The sequence below is a fragment of the Labeo rohita genome, chromosome 17, assembly GCF_022985175.1.
Source record: "Labeo rohita strain BAU-BD-2019 chromosome 17, IGBB_LRoh.1.0, whole genome shotgun sequence".
NCBI classification, from domain to species: domain Eukaryota; kingdom Metazoa; phylum Chordata; class Actinopteri; order Cypriniformes; family Cyprinidae; genus Labeo; species Labeo rohita.
This window is the reverse complement of record NC_066885.1, coordinates 4,069,647-4,095,223: the sequence shown is the minus strand read 5'-3', so window position 1 is coordinate 4,095,223 and position 25,577 is coordinate 4,069,647. Positions and strand designations below refer to the sequence as shown.

Here is a 25,577-nt window from a genome sequence, read left to right as displayed (position 1 = left end):
AATGCTGAAAACCAACATTTGAGGACATTTGTGTAGAAAAAATATGCTCACACATATAGTAAAACATTGAAAGCCAACTTTTGAAGATATTCATGAAGAAAAAATATCACAAATATAGTAAAATGTAAAAAAAAAAAAAAAAACTTCGAGGACATTTATGAAGGAAAAGTGTCCTCATAAATATAGTAAAATGTTAAAAAAAACTTCTGAGGACATTTTTGAAGAAAAATATGCTCACAATTATAGTAAAAACAACTTTTGAGGACATTCATGAGTAAAATATGTCCTCACAAATATAGTAAAAATGGTAAAAAAGAAAGGAGAACCTCACAAATTGAGCTTGTAATATAGTTTCTATAATCTGTGTACGTGTGTGTATGTGTGCAGCAACAGCAGCAGCAGCAGTGGCTCAGATGAAGTGGTGTGAAGTTTGAGGAAGTCAGTGACACGCGTGGGGTGTGTCCAAAACACACACGTCAGGACTTCAGCTCACAGTCTCTTAGTTTGGATTCGTATGAATTAAACATACACCGAACAAGAGAGAGTGAAAGCGAGAGAGAAAGCAGCACTAAACATCAGCTCATGCTCAGGTCTGTCACATATTTACATTTTCTTATTTCAGTTAGAGATTCTGATCGTTTCAAACTTTGAAGTCACAGTGTAGCATTAAAAAGGAAGTTCAGTAGATGCTGATGTGTTGCAAATATCAGTAGATGTTTCCATTTTTCACTTTATTTTGACTTTATTTTAACGGTGTTGTTGGCAGAAAGAGTCAAAAATACAGGGCTTTTTGTCTGAGCAGGTGTGTATGGATGTTGTGGGATGCGTGTTGTCATCATAATTCATGAATATTCAGCTCATACAGCATGGTCACAATATTTGATTAAAACTAAGTGTTTTAGTGGTTTGATAGTTGCTCAAGGAACCTGAAATGTAATGCATTTCCTTTCAAAATGAAACTTTCAACATCACTTATGGTTTCCTCTGCATACATCTTTTATCATGGCAAAGTGTGAATGTTTAACACCTTCACAATTTCCAACACATATTGTAACATCTCTGAACCTGATGCCACATGACAGGAAACCAAAGCTGTGGTAGATGTTTTTGATGTGTTTAAAAGACATATAAGTTATTGTAAAGTAGCTGATAGTGTAAAAATCAAACATTTTCTCTCTCTTAGCAAAGCTTAATCAAACTGCATTCCACTTCCTATTTTTTTGACGTGCTGAAAAAGGCTGTTGCTTACGCTTGACAACATTTCTGTGATACTCTCATTATTTTAGCCTGTCGTGTTGTCTGTCCTGTGACTCAGAGATCATATGGTAACACAGGAGTAAACTGGTTCACACATCAGACATGGAGCACGTCCAGGTAGGATGTTGCATTAGTCTCTCGTGTGCTGACATGTTGAAATATAGTGTGTTTGGTCATGAGCGTCATGTGCTTTTACTACTGCTGTCTGTAATATGAGAATTTCTGTATGAAATGTAACAAAATGCTGTTTTACAAAAGATAAAAGCATTGAATATTTCAAATAAAACTACATACAAGCTGTTCTCAAGACCGCGATGCTTACAGCCGGATAGATTTATATAATTATAATAATTTTTGGTCAGCAGATTAATAATAATAATAATAACAATTTAATTATTATAATTGTTTAATTCATTTTCCAAACTGCTTGTTCTTTTCAGGCTTAAATTATTATTATTATTATTATTATTATTATTATTATTAATAATATTAATAATATTAATATTAATATTAATATTTTATCAACTTTACTTCATACCTTTTATTTATTTTAATCTGTTTTTAAGACATTACTGTCAGATAGTTACTAGTTTTTATATAATTTTAATAATTATTAGTTATTATTAGATTACTAATAATTATTAATTATTATCAACTTACTGTCAGATAGTTCTAGGATTTATATGATTATAATAATTATTAGATCTTTAATTCATTATTGTGTGATGTCCATAAAATTTTAATGACGTTTTTTAAATAATAATAATAATTTATTTATTTATTTTATTTTTCTTCATCTTTTTCTGTTTTAATATATATATATATATATATATATATATATATATATATATATATATATATGCGTATTGCAAATTTTAATGACGTTTTTTAAATAATAATAATAATTTATTTATTTATTTTATTTTTCTTCATCTTTTTCTGTTTTAATATATATATATAATATATATATATATATATATATATATTTTGTCGTATATAACTATATAGGATTTGTATAATTTTAATTATAATTCTTCAGTTCAAAGTTCAATGCTAAGCATAGTGTAATAATAATAATAATAATCTGGTTATTATTATTATTATTTATCCATTTTCCAAACTGCTTGATAGTTCTAGGATTTATATGATTGTAATAATTATTAATCTTTTATTCAAAGATCTTTAAATTTTCATTTACTTTATTGTGTAATGACCATAAAATTTTGATTACATTAAAAAAAAAAAAAAAAGTATTTATTTTATTTTTTCTTAATCAATTTTTATGTTTTAAATTCTATCATTTTATTTATATTAATTATAATTATCTTTAATTCTAATTTTAATGCTAAGCAGAGTCTAATAATAATAATAATAATAATTAATCCCACATTATTATTATATTTATTTTAATTTTATTAGAGTCTGCTGAGCATTTTAGTTTTACTTCAGTTTTCTGTTTTAAAAATATTTTTCAAATATTTTCAGGTGTAAATGTAGAAACAAAAAAAAAACCCACATTTTGTTTTCTGATATATATCAGGACATGATGTTTAGAATAAAATGATTCATCTTTTAAATTCACAATTTTTCACATTCTCATAGTTTGTTATTGAGTCACTTATTAATTTCCATTGGCTGCGTCACGCTCCTGCCTGAACTTGAATGTATAATTTCTCTTCCGTCTCACCAAACAGCTGATAGTCAATTGAGGAGATCTATCTCATGACAGCCTATGTAGAGATGTCGGGTGACACAAGTACATTGTCATGGAAACCGCCTTCTCCCGGTCCACCACAGGCGTCCGCCGGTGCCGTCGACAATAAATGCACGGGGCCGGTGAAAATCCTCAAAGTGTGCTTTATAAGCAACAGTGCCAATCTGGGCAAGAACTTCAAGCTGGTCAAATGTGAAAGTTCCTGGAATATCAGGGTGAGAAGATTAATGTGGATTTTCACAAATGAATCATGACTGCAATATGCAGCGCGTGTTATCATGCCCATCTGCACAGCTTCCTGTTGTTATAATGAAGGATCACGTCGAGCGTTTGCATGATTTTTTAAATTTATTTCATAATGAATGTTAAATAAAATCAAAATTTCAGAAGCAAAAAAATATCTTTCAATGTTAAATAGTATGTAAAAAAGTTCTAAACATATAGACTTAAACACGTAATTTTTTTGGGGGGTGAAATAAATCCACAAGTGTTTAGATTTTTGATTTGAATGATGTTCTCATTTTGCAGAAAATTATTAAGTCCATCTTGGACAGCGGACGACTCGGTCCCAACATCAAGTTCTCAGAATGCTACGGTCTGCTGCTCAAACACCTCAAATCAGACGAGGTTCACTGGCTGCACCCCAACCTCACTGTAGCAGAGGTGGAGCAGAAATATGAACAGCAGCACGTCGAGGCCGAGTGGAGGTGTGTGTGCGTGTCCCACATGTCAAATATATATATATATATATATATATATTTAAAAATAGTGCTAATTTTAAACTACATTTGTGACCCTGGACCACAACTATTTGAAAATCTGGAATCTAAAGGTGCAAAAAAACCAAAATATTGAGAAAATCACCTTTAAAGTTGTCCAAATGAAATTCTTAGCAATGCATATTACTAATCAAAAATTAAGTTTTCATGTATTTACAGTAGGAAATGTACAAAATATCTTCATGGAACATGATCTTTACTTGGCATAAAAAAAAAAAGATAATTTTGACCCATACAATGTATTTTCGGCTATTGCTACAAATATACCCCTGCTACTTAAGACTGATTTTGTGGTCCAGGGTCACATTTGCAAAAATATATTTTCATTATGCTCATACATTTCGGCCGTTTTGAATATATATTTTTATCTAAATATATATTACACTACCCTTCAGAAGTTTTGAGGCTATATTTATTGGATCAAAAACACAGTAAAAACTGTCAAATTTTGAAATATTATTACAATTAAAAAGTAATAGTTTTTTTTAATAATAATAATAAAAGTTTTTCTGAGCAGCAAATCAGAAAATTAGAATGATTTCTGTAGGATCATGGAATAATGATGCAAAAAAATTCAGCTTTGAAATCACAGGAATAAATTACATTTTTAAATATATTCAAATAGAAAGCCATTATTTTAAATAGTAAACATATTTCAAAATGTTACTGTTTTTACTGTACTTAGTGAGCAGAAGAGACTTCTTTTAAAAACATTAAAAAAAACACACTGTTCAAAAACTTTTGACTAGTAGTGTATATACTGTATGTATAAAGTTTAGGTGTTTGGGCTCTTACAGCCCTGAGAATCCTGGATATGTTCCTAATCCTGTTTTTGTTGTTCTGTTATGATCAGATATGACTTGAGAATCCGTTACATTCCTCCTGATTTCCTGGACAAGTTAAAGGATGACAAAACTACAATGCTCTACTTCTACCAGCAGGTCAGTACCTGTCACATTAGGAGTGTTTCTTCACATTTACCATTCCGTATCCTGAAACAGCACAGAATAGTGAAGGAAACATGAGTCACGCCATTTGCACTGAGACGTTGTGATTGTTTGATGCTGCGCTGAAGTGTTAATGGCGGTTTGCACATCTAAAAGGGCGAATGAAAGTATGTTATCTCTGTCGTTACGCAGGTTCGCAGTGACTACATGCAGCACAGCGCCAGGAAAGTTAGTGACGGGATGGCGCTGCAGTTGGGCTGTATGGAGATCAGGTATATTTATTCAGATGAACTGGTAATAAAAATAACATTTATTTGCTTAGCACCTTACAAGAAATGCAGCTCAAATTGCTCAAACAGCATTACAATAAGCACCAAGTACTTCACTTGAAATTAATATGTTTTACCCAAATCTTTTATTGAAAATTTACTTAAGGCCACCCAAGATGTAGTTGAGCTCATTTCTTCATCATATCAGATTTTTGGAGAAATTTAGCATTAAATCAGTTGCTCGCAAATGGATCCTCTGCAGTGAATGGGTGGTGTGGATTATTTGTGATGTTTTTATTAGCTGTTTGGAATCTCAGTTTGACGGCACCCATTTACTGCATAGGTAGTACACATAAAATTCCTTAAAAAATGGAAATTCAAACCAAGTAACAATAAAACACATTTGTAGTTAATACATATGCTTTTTTACTTTCAGATTACATGCCTTTAATTTTTTCCTGTGCTTACAGGAGGTTTTATAAAGACATGAATGCCAGTGGCTTGGAGAAAAAATCTAACTTTGAGCTGCTGGAGTAAGTAGTTTGTATTATGCTTTTGATCGTTTTACACAAGAACATGCACAATGCATTAATGGCGTTTCTGCTCCTTTCAGGAAAGAAGTTGGTCTGGATTTGTTCTTTCCTCAAGAATTAATCGAAAGTATGAAGGTGAATACGTTTTCTTGATCTCTCTACGAATGAGGCAGCAAAGCAATCCAATACACACTGAAAGCTTTTGTGATTTATGATTAATAATGATAAAATGTATGTTTGTTATGAAACAGCCGAAACAGCTACGGAAACTGATCCAGCAAACATTCCAGCAGTTTGCAATGCTGAAGGAAGAGCAGTGCATCATCAAGTTCTTTGAGACATTATCCGTCTTTTCCAGTTTTGATGAAGAGGTTTTTCCTTGTGAGCTGGTGGTAAGTTGCCCATCTTGGTGTTTACAGCCATATTAAAGTAATAGTTCACCCGAAAAAGGAGATTTGCTCAAAATGTACTCACACTCAAGCCATCCTAGATGTAGATTAGTTTGTTTCTTCATCAGATTTGGAAAAATGTAGCATCGCTTGCTCACCAGTGGATCCTCTGCAGTGAATGGGTGCCGTCAGAATGAGAGTCCAGACATCTTGTAGAAACATTGAAATAATCCACAAGTAATCTACACCACTCCAGTCCATCAGTCAATGTCTTGTGAAGCCAAAAGCTGCATGTTTGTAAGAAACAAATCCATAATGTTTCTTTCTCCAGTGAAAAAGTCGTCTCACCTGAAACAGGAGAGAAATATGCATGCTGGATGAGGCATTATTATGGATTATGGATTATAAAAAGTCTTAATCGTGGGTTTGTTTCTTACAAACACACAGCTTTTCGCTTAGCAAGATGTTTTTATCAGCTTATTCTGACGGCACCCATTAACACATGCAGCAGATTTTCAATTTTAGGCAAACTGTTCCTTCAGTGATGGTCGACGTGTGTCATTTACTCTCTGAAGCAGTGTGAGAACTAGTTGTGAGTGGCTGGATAATTTTTGTGGCCACAAAATGTTGTTAGTCACTGCGGGCATGTATACAAACATGTGAAAGTTCTTGCATTAGAGAACAGTTTTGAAGCAGATGTCATTAGCAATTCAATCTTGCAAAAAATCAGTTTAGTACTTCTTGTCTAATTTTTTTGTACTATTTCGGTTTATTTTACATCATTTAAAACCTAATAAACGTCTTTTACGTAGTGAAATTCATTTCTTATCTTTCTGCAACATAGATAGCATGTTACATTGCGATTTTATTTTCTGTTGTGTGGCATTGATATGAATGTGGTTTAAGTACCAACTATAGATGTTCATCAGGTAAAAGCTGCAGTTGTTGCTCTGTGTAACCATCTCGTTCTTCTGTAGCAAGGATGGAGCATCTCTGTGGATCTAGTCATTGGGCCCAAAGGTATTCGGCAACGTACAGACAAAAGCTCTGTGGTAAGAAAAACATCCCCTCACATATATCCATCCCACCGCATGACCTGTTCTCTGAAACGTAGCACTCACATGAAAGCAATAATAACCACTTTGATTTGTCAATTAACCACAATGGAAAAATTTAGCATCTACCAACGTAGTTGTGGGTTAGAAATAGAGTGCTCCAAATACACATAATAAGATGTTTATGCATTAATATTTTTTGATCATGCGTCAATGTTATTTTAGTATCATTGGGATACTGATACTGTTGAGAAACGTCACGGTTTTTATTAATAATTGTAATTATTTTGTATTTTTGCATTAAGATTAAAGGGGTCCTATTATGCTCTTTTACAAAGTCTTGATTTTGTTTTGGCGGTGTACAAGAGCATGCTTTCATGCTTGATGGTTAAAAAACGCATTGTTTTTCACATCATTTACATTATTAAAATACCTTTCTCCCAGCCTGGCACAAATGGCTCGATTAGTTCCAGGTTTGATGTGTTGTGATTGGTTAGCTGTCCCTCTGTGTTGCAATTGGTGAACAGCTTAGATGGTGTTTCAGTACTGCCAGTAAGTTCCTGTTAGCGCAAGTTAGATTAAAGTGATTCTTGCATTTTAAATATGGATATTTAAAGCTCTGTAGCATTGATTCACTACAGAGGCCTTTATTGACTTTCCGGAACTTTTTATTATGGATGGATGCACTTCATTGGACTTGTTTTGGACTGATGAAGAAAAACACTCGTCTATGCCGTTCTAAGGCTTGGGAGTGCCAGGATAAATTTTAATATAACTCCAATTGCATTCGTCTGACAGAAGGAAGTCATATACACCTAGGATGTATGGAGGATGAGTAACATAATACACTACAGTAGTGTTGGGTCCTATCGTCAGCCTGCGAGATCGGCAATACATGATATTATCGTGCTAATGTATTTAATTATTTACATATTTAATTTCATTGCCCAAAACCAGCTCCAGCATAAGGCTAAAAGCAGCCTAACATTAACATTATCAAACATCATCATCACTGATCAGCCTAGCCTATTCTAGGGCAAGTTTATGCATTTTAAAAAACACTTGCGTTATAAGTGAAGCTATCTACACTGTATGATGAATAAATCTCTTACCACACACTGCACACGTCTGCGGCGTGTTACAGCTCCAACGCGGCCACTCTAGTCAATGCTTGTGCTTATACTCCCTGTGCTGCGGCTCGTTGAAGCTGCTCTTCTCGCTGCATCGTTAAAGTTAGGCTAATCCTCCACCTTGTTCCTAAACACCCCCCAAGCGTTCGAATTTCCGTAGGCGGGATTTAATTTAATGATATTCTAATGGGGCACGTTGTGACATCATAACATGTGAAAAACAAACGCTGTAGTCCAAAGGAGCTGTTAATTGTAGTTCTTAAAAAGGGATTTTTAAAAAATGAAATATCTCCCTTTGGAGTGGATTTTGAGATTTGTAACTTCGTAGATCTTTTTTATGCCTAAACATACACACCACACACTGGCCAAAATTCAAAAAGTGAAAAAGCATAATAGGACCCATTTAATGGAGTATGTAAAAAATATATTTTCAGAAAAATATCTTTCCACTTCAGAATTTCATGTTTAATGCAGTGTGTTATTGGCTGTTTCTTTGTAATTAATTGTGAAATTTGCTAACTATTCCTGAACAAAAATAGTTTCAGCACCATTTTATTTTATTTTATTTTATTTTATTTTATTTTATTTTATTTTTAAAAAATGAAATGAAAATGAAAGGTTTTTTTTGTTTTGTTTTAGTTTTTTAACTATAATAACCCTGTCGTGTGCTCATGTTTTAAAATGTGTTTCTCTGGTATGTCTTCATTAGCCGGTCTGTCTGGCCACATTTGCGCAAATTCGAAGTATTAAATGCACACCTCAGAACGACGGAAAGACGCTGCTACATATAGATATAGAAGGAGCTAAACAGGTAAATGCATGTACATGTGTTATAAAAAACGAATGCTTGATTACTATATAACATCAGTTTACTTTTTCTTATGAAGATTATAATGATGCATGTGATCTTTTTGTTGTCATTTTCAGCCTTTGTCCATCAGCACAGCCTCTCTGGCCGTTGCAGAGAACATGGTGGATTTAATCGATGGCTACTGTCGTTTGGAGCACGGAAATGATGCAACTTTAATAGTGCGGCCCAAAGGTGTGTGGGTTTTAGTATTTTGTATTACCAGATTATAAAAATAGCATCATCATGTATCTTAAATTAGTATCCATCAGTGAAACTAGTTCAGATAGTTTCTGTGCATAAACTATTTTTTACTTGCCTGATCATTACTAGTGTAGACACACACAGTGTTTCACCATACGAATAACAAACTACCGCTTATGTTTACTAGACAGAGAATCTCGAATCTCTCTACCTCCTGTACCCAGCAGGTGAGCACTGATGTTTTGCTTTTTCTGTATTCTGTCCTGTATACACTGCTGTGCAAAAATTACACATTCAGTAACATTTTTGATGTTTTTTAAAGTCTCTTATGCTCATCAAAGTTCTATTGATCAAAAACACAGGAAAAAGTAATCTTATAAAATATTATTGCAATTTAAAACAACAGTTTTCTATTTTAATATACTTAAAAATATTTATTTATGTTTCAAAACTGAATTTTTAGCACCATTGCTCCAGTCTTCAGTGTCACATGATCCTTCAGAAATCATTCTAATATGCTGATTATTATCAGTGTTGGAACTGTTGTGCTGCTTAATTTTTTTTTTTTTTTTTTTTCCAAAGAAAGAAAAAGGAATAATTTACTGTCCCCACACTGTATTTTGTTGCAAAAGATTTCTGTTTTAAATAAATGGTTTTTTATTCATCAAAGAATCATGTATCACAGGTTTCAAAAAACTGTTTCCGACATTTATAATAAATCAGCATATTAGAATGATTGCTGAAGGATTATTTGACACCGAAGACTGGAGTAATGATGCTGTAAAATTTAGCTTTGCATCACAGGAATAAATTCTTTTTTAAAGTAAATTAAAAGAGAAAACCACTATTTTAAATTGCAATATTTCACAATATTATTTTTTCTGTATTTTTAATCAAATAAACACAGCCTTGATGAGCAGAAAAGACTTCTTTAAAAAACATTAAAAATCGTACTGATCCCAAACCTTTAAACGACAGGACAGTGTATATTCATAAATTTATTCTTTTGTGTCTATTAAACCCCATACGCTACCAATTAAAAGTTTTTGAATAATTAACCCAAAATGTTTTAAGAAGTCTCCTATGTTCACCAAGTCTGCATTTATTTGATCAAAATTCGAAAAACAGTAAAATTGTGAAATGTTATTACAATTTAAAATAATTGTTTTCTAATTTAATGTTAAAATGTTATTTATTCCTGTGATACAACGCTGAATTTTCAGCACCATTACTCCCAGTGTTTAATATGCAGACTTGAATAAAAAAATATATATGTATATATATATATATATATATATTTTTTTTTTTTTTTTTTTTTGGTTGATGATGATTTTGATTGAAATGGCTCTGTCTTATTGACTCTGTCTGGTCTTATATGGCAAAGCAGAATGGAAGACACCAGGTCTGACAAGGAAAGCAAAAGTACGTAATGCAAAATGTATATAACATATATACTTTCTATAATATACATCGTTTTTATAAATGATGTATAATGTTTTTTCATTATATGTTTTTTCACAGATTCAGATATTTATGCAGAGATACCAGAAGACTCACCAGTTTCAAGTAAGAGCCAAATAATATTTTAAGGAAATCGATTAATTGCCATTTGTTTATGTATTTGACTTTTTTTTTTTTATTACATTTTTCAATAAAACAACAGTAGTGGTACAGGTATCTCGACAACAAGCAACATTTTGTTATACATTCAAATGCCTATAAATGCTTAAGAGCAAAGACAAAAATAAATGAAAATTATAAACCAAATTTAGAAAGACATAGTCACTGAGTACCCTCGAGAAATTTCCAGAGAGAGGACCAAATTCGCCAGAACACCTCAGATCTTTGATGTAAATCGTAAGTAAATTTTTCCAGTGGTAAAAGTGTGGTCACCTGACTCAACCACATATGGACCGAAGGTACCTGAGCAGTTGACCATAATAATAGTATACATTTTTTGGCCAAGTATATACAGAAATTCAGTACACATTCTTTATCACAATCAAGACACAGTTCCACTGTACAGTTCAGAAGGTATACTTTTGGGGACAAAGCAAAAGTCTTTCCAATTATTTTTTGAATAACTTTGTGAATCTCTTTCCAGTACATTTTGATTTTGTCACAATCCCAAAATACATGCATCACTGTGCCAATCTCTACCTTACATTTAAAACATAGCTGAGAACAACTGGGAAATATTCTATGGAGGCGAACTGGGGTTAAGTAAATCCTGTGAATACATTTAAAATGTTGTTCGTGAACCGAAATTGAAGCACTTTTGGGAAAGATATTTGAGCAGACAGACAGCCACTCCTCATCACTGAAAATAGACCCCAAGTCCTTTTCCCATATCATCCTTAAAGAGTCAAAGGTCGAAGGATCAAGATTAGACAGCAATGCATATAATTCAGAGATACATGAAGAGAAAAGCTGTTTTTCTATTTCAGTAAGATCAAATTGTATATTACCTTCTTTTAACTGCAACTCTAAAAAGTGTCGAATTTGAAGGAATTATAAAAATCTTTACTGGGCAGACCAAATTCCTTACTTAACTCCTGAAATGATTTCATTTGTCCATCATCAAATAAGTGACCTAGTTCAGTATTTGACATTTTTATCTCAATCCTTTGTTTTCCAGCTTGTAAATTCAGCATCTCCCGAAATGACATTGTCCTCGGCCGGATTCTAGGTGAAGGTTTCTTTGGTGAGGTGCATGATGGCATCTATAAAAGCAAGGTTAGTGCATCAGTCACACACCTACAGGCACACATATTCAGTGAAACGGATCACAAGGATTTAGTAGAAATCACTTTGAAACTATTCAAGTTCAGCTTTCAGGACAGAAACCTAATGAATCTTGTCTTCATTTAGACTGGAGAGCGAGTGAATGTGGCTGTAAAGACATGCAAGGACTGCACGGCTGATGTGAAGGAAAAGTTCATGAGCGAAGCTTGTAAGATGATTTATCTTCCGCCTGTAAAATCGAACCTGACGCTTGAATAGAATGATATAAAAGTCATTGTTTTCATGCAGTGATCATGAAGAAACTGGACCATCCGCACATTGTGAGACTCATAGGCATTATCGAAGAGGATCCCGTGTGGATTGTCATGGAGCTTTACAAGTATGGAGAGGTGAGATTTACTCATTTTAATGATTTCAACCTTGTCTGTGTTTCTTCATATCCAAGAAAATTTGTAGATGAGTTTGTTTCTTAATCAAATTTGGAGAAATGTAACATCACATCACTTGCTCACCAATGGATGTGAATGGGTGCCGTCAGAATTAGAGTCCAAACAGCTGATAAAAAACATCACAATAATTCACAACTAATCCACACCACTCTAGTCCATCAATTAACATTTAATGAAGTGGAAAACTGCATGTTTGTAAGAAATAAATCCACCATTAAGATGTTTTAACTTCAAACTGTTGCTTATGGCCAAAATACAAGCCCATAATAATTCATAATAACACTTCCTCAAGTGAAAAAGTATTTTGTGAAAGCATATTTGTTTAGGACTGTTGTGAATTGTTTTCACTTGTAAACAGTGCTTGATCTGTGCATATTTCTCTCCTAATTCAGACCAGGTGACTTTTTTTACTGGAGAAAGTAATATTATAGATAGAGGATAGAGTTAAAAAGCTATAATGATGGATTTGTTTCTTATGAACACGCACCATTTTACAAGATGTTAACTGATGGACTGGAGGTGTGTGGATTATTATGGTGTTTTTATCAGCTGTTTGAACAAGAGGATCCTTTGGTGAGCATGTGATGCAATGCTATATTTCTCCAAATCTGTTTTGATGAAGAAACAAACTGAGGCCTGAGGGTGAGTACATTGTTAGCTAAGTATTATTTTTGGATGAACTGTCCCTTTAACAATTACTCTTGCCTATGTCACAATAAGGGGTAAATCCAACCCACATTACTACGTTGTGAAATAATGTTAATCAGACTTTCTTATCATCCTGGTTTCTCCTTGTTTCTTCAGCTAGGAAATTACCTGCTAGAGAACAAGCACAAATTAACCACAGTCACGCTGATCCTGTACAGTCTTCAGATCAGTAAAGCTCTTGCCTACCTAGAGGGCGTTAACATGGTACACAGGTACATCAACACACATTTTGACCAGATTCAATGTGTTAATAGTTTATGAAGTTATTGTGAATAATCATTACCTGTTTGGTTTGAAATATTGGGCTTTTGGACTCAGTTGGTTGTTGCTTTACACGTATGAAATGACACAAAAAGGCTGCTTATTAACATCTCTTCCTCTTGACTTCTCGTTTTACTAACTTCGTCTCACATTCAGAAGAGTGTCAGACACTTATGGATAAAGGTTTATCTGAGATCAGTTTGAAAGGTAAAAAAACAAAGGTTGTGGGTAGAACAACATCTGCTAACTGCAGTGCACTTTAAATAGGGCATCATCACAACCTCACAATTTGTATTGTATGTCTAGTGTTTCTTCAGCTCTAGGCATATAGCTTACAGTTGAAGTTAAAAGTTTACATACATCTTACAGAATCTGCAAAATGTTAATTATTTTACCAAAATAAGAGGGATTGTACAAAATGCATGTTGTTTTTTTTAGTACTGACCTGAATAAGATATTTCACACAAAAGATTTTTACATATAGTCCACAAGAGAAAGTATTAGCTGAATTTATAAAATTGACCCTGTTCAAAAGTTTACATACACTTGATTTTTTTGTTTAGTGATAGTTGTTCATGAATCCCTTGTTTGTCCGGAACAGTTAAACTGCCTGCTGTTCTTCAGAAAAAACCTTCAGGTCCCACAAATTCTTTGTTTTTTCAACATTTTTGTGTATTTAAACCCTTTTCAACATTGACTGTATGATGTTGAGATCCATGTTTTCACACTGAGGACAACTGAGGGACTCATATTCCTCTATTACAGAAGGGTCAAACACTCACTGATGCTCCAGAAGGAAACACAATGCATTAAGAGCCGGGGGTGAAAACTTTTGCACAGAATGAAGATGTGTAACCTTTTCTTATTTTGCTTAAATATTGTATTTTTTCATTTAGTACTGCCCTTCAGAAGCTACATAAGATACCTACATGTTTCCTAGAATACAAAATAAGTTGAATTCACCCCCCAGCTCTTAATGCATCGTGTTTCCTTCTGGAGCATCAGTGAGTGTTTAAACCTTCTGCAATGTGTCCCTCAGTTGCATATGAGTCCCTCAGTTGTCCTCAGTGTGAAAAGATGGATCTCAAAAGCATACAGTCATTGTTGGAAAGGGTACTATTACACAAAAATGCTAAAAAAAAACCAAAAATTTGTGGGACCTGAAGGACATTTCTAAAGAATAGCATGTAGTTTAACTGTTCAGGACAAACAAGGGACTCATGAACAACTATTACTGAATGAAAAAACACAGCTGTGGATCATAACAACACAGTATTAAGAATTAAGCATATGTAAACTTTTGAACAGGGACAGTTTTTATAAATTCAACTATTGTTTTCTCATGTAGACTATATGTAAACATATTTTATGTGAAATTTCTTATTCAGGTCAGTACTAAAAAAAAAATAACATGCATTTTGTATGATCCCTCCTTATTTTGCTAAAACAATTAACACTTTGCAGATTCTGCAAGGTGTATGTAAACTTTTGACCTCAACTGTAATTTTCTTTCCACACTTTGGGGAAATGACACGCAATTAAATGTCCTGTCAATGACTGATATTTACCTTGAGTTTTTTGACGTCTCATGCTCAGCAACACTGCGGTTATTTACAGTAATATATAATATAAAAATTCTGAAACTTATTACAGTTCAAAATAAGTGTTTTCTATATGAATATATTGTAAATTATAATTTATTCCTGTGATGCAAAGCTGAATTTTTCAGCATCATTACTCCAGTCTTCAGTGTCACATGATCTTTCAGAAATCATTCTAATATGCTGATTTGCTGTTTAAGAAACATTTCTGATTATTATCAATGTTAAAAACTTTTCTTCAGGATTTCTTTGATAGGATGTTCAATAGAACAGCATTTAAGTGAGAATTGACTGTCACTTTGAATTAATTTAATGTGCGTTTGCTGAATAAAATCGTCAGTTTAATAAAACCCAGTGTGTACGCACACACGCATACTGTATATTAAATTATAGTGACACACAAAATTCAGACTTGCCCTCCCACAACTCACGCATACATTAAAAGTTAAACTGCACTGGCTTGTAGATGTCTTCACATCTCCTTTCTGATAGTCATCTATATTTCATACGTGTGGTTGTACAGCACCTATTTTAGTGGCACACATAATCAAGTTATTCATTTCAGCCTTTTTTCATCAGGGACATTGCTGTGAGAAACGTGCTGGTCGCCACACCGGACTGTGTGAAACTGGGAGACTTCGGCTTGTCCCGATACATAGAAGAGGAGGAGTATTACAAAGGCAAGACGAAGGCTGACTAGTCTGTTTTTAACTTGCAGTTTGAGTCTAATATGCCAAGTGCTGTCAAATAACACTGTTTTTTTTTCTTTCTCTGAAGCCTCTGTGACTCGATTACCTATCAAATGGATGGCGCCAGAGTCCATCAACTTCAGACGCTTTACCTCGGCGAGTGATGTCTGGATGTTTGGTTAGTGACGTGAGATTAATGCGTTTAAACATGCACGGCGTGTTATGTCACTTCTACAAAGTGCAGTGCGATCTTTTCAAAGCTGAGTCAGTGTTTTGACCACATAAGGCAAAAGATCAATGCAATCGTGAGGATTTTTCGCGTCACCAAGCGTCATCATGGTGTGAATTCCTATTTCCTGTTGTCTTCTTGTTGCCGTTTCCTGTGAAGAACCAAATCTTTCACAATGCCATGCATTTTGCAATGAATTTGTAAAGCAGTTTATGGTTCCTGATTCATGACGGTTTTCTGTGCTTCTCCTTTCAGCGGTTTGCATGTGGGAGATTATGAGTGGAGGTCAGCAGCCGTTCTTCTGGCTGGAAAACAAGGATGTGATAAACCAGCTGGAGCAGGGCGTCCGTCTGCCCAAACCCGAGCGGTGCCCACCGACACTTTACTCCCTCATGACCCGCTGCTGGGCCTACAGCCCCCGTGAGAGACCCAGCTTCACCGAGCTTGTGTGCAAGCTGAGGTACGTCACTGTTGCCCTGGGTTGTCAGTTGTCAGAGTGCTAACTCTAACCCAAAATAGAGCATTTATTGAAACTAAGGTGTTAAAACTGCATTTATTTAAACAAAGGTGTTAAAATTTCCACAAATTACCAACATGTACACATCAACGGAGCTCATCAGAAACTCATCAGTGAAAAGCAAATTATGATCTTGACTATTACTGTAATTGGACATCAAAGGGGAAAAAATTAATATTAAAAACTGATAAATTACAAATGTAAATGATAATTAAAATACCTATTAAAAAATAAATAAATAATGTAAATAAAAAAATAATAATGCTAATAAAACAATAAACATTATAAAATTAAAAACAGTTGTGAAAATGTAAAAAATATAAAAATGTAAAAATAAAATAATAAAAAATGTTAAACAAAAAAGTGCAAATGTTAATAATACAAAATATTGAAAAACAAAATGTATATAATAATAATACTACACTATAAGTGGGCATTGTGGGAAAGATTAATATTTAAAAGTAAAAAAATGTAAATAATAATAATAAATAAACTTTTTTAAAATATGTAATAAAACAACATAATGCATGTAAACTACACAATTTCATGTAAATGATCATTAAAAACCTATTTAAGAAATAAAATAAAATATAAAAATTATATAAATAATTTTATATAATGCCAATGCTAATATAACAATAAAAATAATGTAAATAACAATAAAAATAAACATGTAAATAATAATTTATAATGAATAACAATGCAATCTGACTAACAATGTAAGTGGACTTTGAGGGAAAGGTGAATACAATAGAGTACAATCAAAATGTAAAAAAAAGAATATAAACAAATATTAAAATGGTCATACAAATTCAGAACAATTATGTAAAGCATGTAAACAAGAATAAAATTAATAATAAAATAAATGGTAAAAACAATTAAATAAAAATGGAAATAATAATAAAAAGTTAAAAACTCCTGAATGTAAAAAATGTAAAAATGTAAATATTAATAAATAAATAAATATAAACAATAAAAGTGTCAATGCTAGTAAAACAATAAAAAAGTTAAAATAAAATAAAGTAAATGTAAAATAATAAATAAAATAGAAAAAAAAATAATTCTAATAAAAATATTTAAAAAAAACATGTAAATAATAACAATAAATGACAATGTAAACTGACTAACAATGTAAGTGGACTTTGAGGGAAAGGTGAATATAAAAAATGAATATTAAATATATACTAATTTATATATTTTAAATAAATGTAATATTAAAATTGGTTAAAAATAAAAATGTAAATACAAAATAAAAATTCAAAACAGTTAAATATAAAAATATAATAAAATAAACAAGAAATAAGATGTAAATAATACAAAAATATTTTTAAAAATAAAATAAATGTACATAATTTGAAAACAATACAAACTGTCTAATACTGTAAGTAGACATTGTGGGAAAGATTGATATTTAAAATAACATAAAATGGTACAATTAATAAATGTTAAAATTGTAAATAATAATAAAAAATTAAAATCAATCATATACATTTTTATAAAAAAAATATTCAATTAAATATAAAAAAATGTTAATGTAAATTAAAATAACAACATACAAAAAAATAATAATAACAATAAAAAACAATACAAAACTGTAACATGAAGTGTTTCTGTTTGCTCCCTACAGTGATGTTCATAAAATGGAGAAGGAAGTGGAGAAGGAGGAGCTAAGAAACAGACCACGCTCCGTAAATATAACCCCATTTACTGATGCTCCACCAAAGGTGTTTGTCTTTTCACTGTCTGTTTTTTTCATGCCGTTATTTTCGTACTATTTATCATACTCTTTTTCTGTTCATCTTCATTCTGGTTCTTGTAAAAAGCCGTCAAGAATCAAACCATCAGGTTTCAGCACTCTCAATCCACGTCTACATCTCCAGGTGATTCTTTTCCTCCTATTAAGTCTGTAATTGCTTAAAATGCACAAAATGCAACCTCTTTGCTGTGATAAATAAATGATCTAATATGAACTCAAATGTTTCTCATCAAATTCTCCCAAGATTAAAGGAGAAGTTCACTTCCAGAACAAAAATTTACAGATAATGTACTCATCCAAAATGTTCATGGCTTTCTTTCTTCAGTCGTAAACAAATAGTTTTTGAGGAAAATATTTCAGGATTTCTCTCCATATAATGGACTTCTATGGTGCCTGTGAGTTTGAACTTCCAAAATGCAGTTTAAATGCAGCTTTAAAGAGCTCTAAATGATCCTAGCTAAGGAAGAAGGCTCTTATCTAGTGAAAAGATTGGTTAAAAATGGACAACTTATATACTTTTTAATAGAGGTCGACCGATGTATTGTTTTGATTGGCAGTTATCTGCAAAAATCCATGCTGATAGTTTTTTCCGGGTTGAGTCCGTTGCTGGAGCGGCTGAGAAAGTCGTCATTATACAGCAAAGTCCCTATAGTCTTTGTTTTACAGCTACTTTGTTTTTCTGCCTGTAGTGGCAGAAAGCACTGACAGCACGTGCCATTTGTTTAGACGCGTGACACCGCGCGCTGCACAGAGCAGGCACTTCAAAGGCAGATTTAAAACATCAACAATAAAACGGTGTGCACAGTATACTGTAGTTCATGTGTTCATGTCATTACCAAGCGATGAATTTGTTGACTAGATGCTGCATTAGTGGCGAAAGGACAGCAGTATATTTTTGCCTGTTTGGTGATCAAATAAAGTCTTGTAGACCGCCGCTTGAATTGAACGCGACACATCCAGTGTGTGTGATATCAGATAGCTGCGAGTTCTTCTAGACGTGCCGCTGCAGTTTTGCCATTGTGTGTCTAACATATTTTTATATTTTGATAACCACAAATGTTCTAGAATAGAAGCAGTTAAATTGTGAAAGTACACAATATCTATATGTATGCAATTTCAATACTGTGATCCAATTTCAAAATCATCCTACATCGCTGCAGAAATGCCGACCCAGTGTTTACAAAGTGAACATGCAAAGCAGCTCAAACAAAGCATTGGCATTTTACAAAGGTAAAACAGAGATTTTGAAATTGGAGAAAATGAGATACGAGTTTTTAGACGTACCCTAACTGTCATGAACCGGAATACACAGAGACAAGACGAGCATTTGAGGTTAAAAAGTATATAAATTGTAATTTTTTTGTATAAAATAACAGATTGTTTTGCTAGATTAGACCCATCTTTCTCAGCAGGGATAGTTTAGAGCCCTTCGAAGCTGAATTGAAACTGCATTTTGGAAGTTCGAACTCGGGGGCACCTTAGAAGTCCACTATATGGAGAGAAATCCTGAAATGTTTTCCTCAAAAAACATAATTTCTTTACGACTGAAGAAAGGAAGACATGAACATCTTGGATGACAAGGGGATAGGTAAATTATCTGTAAATTTTTGTTGTGAAAATGAACTTCTCCTTTAAACACTCAGCTGGTGTCCATCATGGTGTCTTTCATTTCTAAGCCTTATTTATGTCTGTTTCTGTTTCACCAAAGAATATCAAGAGAAACTTCAATTATGTCCCCTGAGCAATGCAGTCTCTAAACAATGTATTTGACTCAGTGTTTGATGAATTAAAAATTAGCAGACCTTAACTATAAACTATGAAGCAGCTTTACGTTGGTCACGTCTATGTAGGTCAAGTCACACCATTTCCAGCAACTGTGGTTTCAGCCTGCTTTTCTGCGCTTGCACTCAAAACCGCCATGTTATGCATGTCATTGTGTGAATATGTTTTACCGTGTGGTTTAGTTGTGCTCGTCTGTGTGTTCTCGCTTGCACGGCCAACTTTCCAGCTGCCCGATTCTCTGCGCGTAAGTTCGTCAGTCCTCGCCAGCCCACCAGACTGGCGCTCTGTGCTCGCGTCCGGCTGTACGCTGACCTTGCCGGCGTCCCCGCGCCGTTGCAGTATGGGGGTAAGAGCACCACCTGCCTTCAGTACTGCAAACAAACAAGCTCATGTGCGTTTAAAGGAATAGTTCAGCCATAAATAAAATCTTTCTGATGATTTATATGCCCTCAAGAGTTTGTTTCTTCATCAGATTTGGAGAAATGTAGCATCACTTGCTCACCAGCGGATCCTCCAGCGGGTGAATGGGTGCCGTCAGAATGAGCATCCAAACAGCTCACCACTCCACCCCACTCCAGTCCATCAGTTAACATCTTGTGAAGCCAAAAGCTGTGTCTCTGTAAGAAAGAGATCCATCATTCTGACGGCACCCATTCACCCAATGCTACATTTCTCCAATCCGCTTCCGTGAAGAAACAAACTCATCTACATCTTATATAAATACATTTCCTGCACATTTTCATTTGTGAGTAAACTATTCCTTGAACTAAGTATGTTAAGTATGTGCATTGCACAATTTACTTTCCCCATCTTGATGTATTTTCTGTTGAAACAGGAAGTTGCAGGTGGATATATACTAAAAGGATCATTATGTTTTTTTTTTTTTTTAAGTGGCAAAGTGCCATTAGTTTACATCATAGTCTGTTAAAACCACCTACGACAGCTTGAACCATAGCTGAAAAAAGACTCTTTCGTAATGAATGAATCGCAGCCACTTCCTTTGAAATCTATTCATGGCTGACAAAGGAAATTATAAATTGTGACAAACAATTGTTACCACAAGAAAACACGCACAGATTAACCATGGTTTGCTACCTGATATAATTCAAGAAGAGGGATGTTTGAATTCACTACATTTACATTTGTATTTATGTGTTTGGCAAAGGTTTCTTTGTCCAGCTGCATTGAGGTGTATGTTATGTAGTGCAAGATAGTGGTATTTTAATACTGTTTGTGTATTTTAATATGTACTGATATTTAAAATGAGCTGTTTTTATATTTTAGTCGTTTTAATTTTAGTTTGAGTAATTTTCTGCTTTTATTTTTATGAAGTATTTTTATTAAGTACTTTAATTTTATATACATTTTTGTGTTTTTGATTATTTATATAATATTCGTTAATATTTTGAATTAGCTTTTATTTTAATATTTTCTTTTTTTCGCTTTAATTTTAGTTGAGGGTTTTAGTCACTTTATTAAATATTTCAGTTTAGCTTTAATGCATATTAATTTTAGTACTTCAACTAAAATTTGATACAGTGGCCTGTGTTTTTTTAATTATTTATGTAGTATTTATTAATATTTTGAATTAGCTTTTATTTTTATATTTTCTGTTTTCATTTTATTTGAGGGTTTAGTAACTTTGTTTAGCTTTAATTCATATTATTTAAAGTAATTTTAGTACTTCAATAAAAATTTCATGCATTTACTTGTTTTTTGGATTATTTATGTAGTATTTATTAATATTTTGAATTAGCTTTTATTTTTATATTTTTTGTTTTCATTTTAATTTCAGTTGAGGGTTTAGTGACTTTGTTATTAAATATTTCTGTTTAGCTGTAATTCATATTAATTTTAGTAATTTTATTACTTAATTGATCACTGGTGCATTGATCAGTGTTATTTTAGTTTATTATTTATTATTTACTATTTTATTGGTGTAATATTTTGAATTAGCTTTTATTTTACTTTTTCAGTTTTCATTTTAATTTTATGTGTGTGTGTTATTAAATATTTCTATTTAGCTTTTATTTATATTAATTTTACTATTTGATGCATTGATCAGTTATTATATATTCACTATTATAGCCTTTTTAAATTTTTTATTTATTTTAATTTTTAATTTTAATTTTTATTTTTGTTCAGGTTAAGTTTTTATCTATATTTGTATTTTATTTCATCTGGATTTCATTTTCAATAGAAATTAACATTAAAGTTTAAGGTTTTAATTAACGATAACACAAGCTTTTGGCCCAGTTTCCTTTTTAAAGGTGTCAACGCATACATTTCAAGTGTACTATTAGCATATTTACGGCCTTAATGATAACACACATACAAAAACTTCAGTTTATTTCATGAGGTCATATAATGTGATTGCTTTATTCATCCTCAGTACATGTCAGCACATGTTTGTGTGTGTTTGTGAAGGAGCGAGGTTTGCTGGAGCCCAACAGTAAGGAAGACACCCAGCGGCTGTGGGAAATGGAGAGGCAGCATGTGCAGGAAACTTTAAGGAGGCAGAAACAGGAAATGCTGGAGGACAACAAGTGGCTGGAGAAAGAAGAGAAGCTTCTGGTTAGTCATCAGTAGCGTCTCTCGTCAAAGACGAGCAGCGTGCAATCCTCGCTGGGATCATTACAATGAGTTTAGATTTAGAGAAACAATTGCTCTGCTCAGCAGAGTGGAATTCAAAAACACTGTGAAATTTAATAACTTCAAGGCCAAATTGATCTTATTTACAGTCTACTGATAATATGATGCATGATTAATCAGTGCATGTTATTCAGAAGAAGACAATATTAGCCTTTCTAATCTGTAAACAAAAAGTAATGACTTGCTCCTTCACTGAAATGTCATTATTTTTGACTGACGTTTCCTCTCCCCACACTCTGAGAGAAAAAAAGGTACAAAAGGTGTCACTGGGGCAGTGCCTTATTCAAAAGGTACACCTTGGTACCTTATTTATCCCTAAAATGTGCATATAAGTACCTTAAAGGTACATATTAGTACATAAAGTGTACTTATTAGTATCTAAACGGCACATATTAGTACCTTTTCAAATGGTACCACGCCAGTGACAAGCTATTGAACCTTTTTTTTTCTGAGAGTGTTTGGATTTCGGTCTTAAATACGTCACATTATGGAAGTAAAATAGGCTTCACTATTTCATGTTGACCTTATGTTCATCTTCATGCTGCTGTTTCTCTTTTAGGATCCATTTGCCAACGATGACACAAAGGCTAAAGTGGTAAAATACTATATTTAATATAATACTTTATTTAAAATACTTTATTTAAATATTAGTCTTATTTTTACTATTTGTCTTCCACTGTTATGCACTTTTATTATACAACATTAACATCCTTTTCTTTATTGTAGATGTCAGAAAATGAGACAAGCCAAGGTCAGTTCATTTTAACACCCAAAATCAGAATTGTCGTCATTTATTCAAATGCGTCATTAAAACCTGTATGTTTTTTTTTTTTTTTAATTTAAAGCTATTAAATGAGCTCTTCTGAAGTAATTGCTAAAAAAAAAAAAAAAAAAATATATATATATATATATATATATATATATATTTTTTTTTTTTTTTTTTTTAAGAATTTTCAGTTTCAGAAACTGGTGCATTGATCAGTATTAATATTTTAGTATTATTTATGTGCTATTATAGCTTTTATTTAGCTTTTAGTGTAATATTTCTGTTTTTAATACTTTTGAATTATTTTATGTGCTTTTGTAATTTGTTCTTATTTTTCTTTAATTTATATTATTTTTATTAATATATTATTTTATAATAATTATATATTATGCTTTTTATTTATTTAGTTGTAGTATTTCAAATGAAACCTATTTTATTTCACTTACTTGCCATGACAACTTTTCTAATTTTCATGTAAGTTTTTAAAGTTTGTTCTTCCTTTAATATTGACATTTTATTTAATTTCAAGTTCATTTCAGTTACCAAAAATGATTTGCAGTAGTTTTATTTAACAATAACAGTGCACCTGTTCATGATCTATTCCTTTACTCTTTCATATTTCAGTCAATAGCCATTGTTATCTTAATGATCACATCTTCTTCTGTCTTTTGACTTTGTGTTTTGCTGCGTTTCTCTCAGCTCCTTCCCAGGCTCCTCCAGAGAAGCCCCCGCGGGTGTCCGCTCAGGTAATTGTGGTTTTAATGCGGTTAGGGATGGGCTGAAGGCCAGCAGAGACTTCTGATCTCTTTTTGAAGCCGCTCAGTAAAGGTGTCAGCCGTCCTTTGGAAGTTTCCAGACGAGCAGATGGCAGCAATCAAAGCGGCGGTTTTTACTGGGAGCTCTGTGACTAAAACCTGATGAGCTTTGGGCCTTGTGAGCTCACCTTGATAATGGCTCAGTAGAAAGAGGATAAGCGAGGGTTTTTTTCTCCTGACATTCCCTCTCAACCAATCTTCAGACTTCAGCCTCGGTGAAGCCGAAATGAAACTGATCTCCTGTCTCCGAGCTGCTGTATGCAGTGTCTAATAGTAGCTTTGGTCAGCAGCAGCAAATGAGAGAAAAATGGCTTTAGGGAGTAAATAAAATAGACTGCTGACTTTTTTTTTTTTAAGAAGTTCAACATACATCCTTCAGGATTATTATAGTACATTAAAAAAGTTTTAATTATAAAATATAAACATTAACTGGAAAAAAGTAAAACACTGAAATATTTATCTCATTTTTAAGTTTATGTTAAAAAATAAATAAAATAAAAAATAAAAAACAGAAAAAAATTATTTAAATAAGACCCAATGGAATAAAAAAACTATAAAACAGCTATAAACTGTTAAAAATATTAATAATAATAATCTTTTATTCCATATCTGTTATCATTAAGGCCATTAAAATGCAAATAATACTCCTAAAGGTTGTAATTATCTTTGAATAATTGAAGTTATTTATACATTTACAGCCTATAACAAGGATAATTGGCCAATTTTTTTTTATCCTGTACCAGTGTTTTTATCATTAATTAAATCTTAAATAATAAATGTGAAATTGAAACAGCTGAAATAAAGTAAAATATAAATGTTAGATAAAAAACAAACTTAAATATTGAACATGAGAAATGTTGTCTTGGTTACTAACTAAAATAAGTTTAAATTTAAGTACTAAAATGACTAAAACGCTAAAAAGCTAAATAGAAATATTTAATAATGGTGAAAATTAAATAATGGTAAAAATGACAAAAACAACTTAATTTAAAATGAAAACTGAAAATATTAAAATAAAAACTGCTAAAGCTCTGAAATCGAATTGCAGACCACTTTCAGTTTCAGAAAAGCATTGACTAGCTTTTAATTATAGCTTTTAATTATAATTTAAATTTTATTTTCATTAAAACTGACTGAAGTGTTAACTAAAATTAAAACTAAAAATAAAAGCCAATTCTAAATATTGTAGCTTTTAATTATAGCTTTTATTTTTCTTAAGTTTTTTAACAACAGACTAAAATGTGAACTAAAATTAAAATAAAAAGTAAAATTATTTTAAAAAGCTAATTCTAAATATTCACAAAAACGAATACAAGAATAATTCAAAATATTTCATATATTGAGTTATTCATATCAGTGTAGTATTTTATTAATATTTATGTACTGTTGCAGCTTTTAATTTCATTTGTATGATTTTTTTTTAAACAACAAACTGACAAAAATGTTAACTAAAATTAAAATGAAAACTGAAAGTATAAAAACA

The 25,577-nt window shown here is 32.3% G+C and overlaps 1 protein-coding gene across 2 annotated transcripts in view; it reads left to right on the top strand.

The window, feature by feature from the left end:
* Positions 1-439: 439 nt before the first annotated feature.
* Positions 440-25,577, top strand: part of ptk2ba (protein tyrosine kinase 2 beta, a) — a 29,572-nt gene continuing 4,434 nt past the window's right edge. Inside the window, exons 1-29 of one of the 2 annotated variants that reach the window (XM_051133012.1) lie at positions 440-590; positions 1,287-1,374; positions 2,952-3,186; positions 3,500-3,678; positions 4,604-4,691; positions 4,890-4,969; positions 5,437-5,499; positions 5,580-5,634; positions 5,751-5,891; positions 6,866-6,940; positions 8,783-8,884; positions 9,001-9,115; positions 9,312-9,351; positions 10,512-10,546; positions 10,646-10,690; positions 11,763-11,860; positions 11,996-12,077; positions 12,158-12,258; positions 13,123-13,238; positions 15,468-15,568; positions 15,666-15,755; positions 16,062-16,266; positions 17,951-18,047; positions 18,147-18,203; positions 20,088-20,207; positions 22,289-22,435; positions 23,073-23,108; positions 23,240-23,264; positions 23,979-24,025. In XM_051133012.1, the coding sequence (XP_050988969.1) occupies positions 2,980-3,186; positions 3,500-3,678; positions 4,604-4,691; positions 4,890-4,969; positions 5,437-5,499; positions 5,580-5,634; positions 5,751-5,891; positions 6,866-6,940; positions 8,783-8,884; positions 9,001-9,115; positions 9,312-9,351; positions 10,512-10,546; positions 10,646-10,690; positions 11,763-11,860; positions 11,996-12,077; positions 12,158-12,258; positions 13,123-13,238; positions 15,468-15,568; positions 15,666-15,755; positions 16,062-16,266; positions 17,951-18,047; positions 18,147-18,203; positions 20,088-20,207; positions 22,289-22,435; positions 23,073-23,108; positions 23,240-23,264; positions 23,979-24,025 (2,547 nt within the window). In that variant the 5' untranslated portion in view covers positions 440-590; positions 1,287-1,374; positions 2,952-2,979. The remainder of the gene's footprint in view (positions 591-1,286; positions 1,375-2,951; positions 3,187-3,499; positions 3,679-4,603; positions 4,692-4,889; positions 4,970-5,436; positions 5,500-5,579; positions 5,635-5,750; positions 5,892-6,865; positions 6,941-8,782; positions 8,885-9,000; positions 9,116-9,311; positions 9,352-10,511; positions 10,547-10,645; positions 10,691-11,762; positions 11,861-11,995; positions 12,078-12,157; positions 12,259-13,122; positions 13,239-15,467; positions 15,569-15,665; positions 15,756-16,061; positions 16,267-17,950; positions 18,048-18,146; positions 18,204-20,087; positions 20,208-22,288; positions 22,436-23,072; positions 23,109-23,239; positions 23,265-23,978; positions 24,026-25,577) is intronic. The other variant, XM_051133013.1, reaches the window with a different exon arrangement.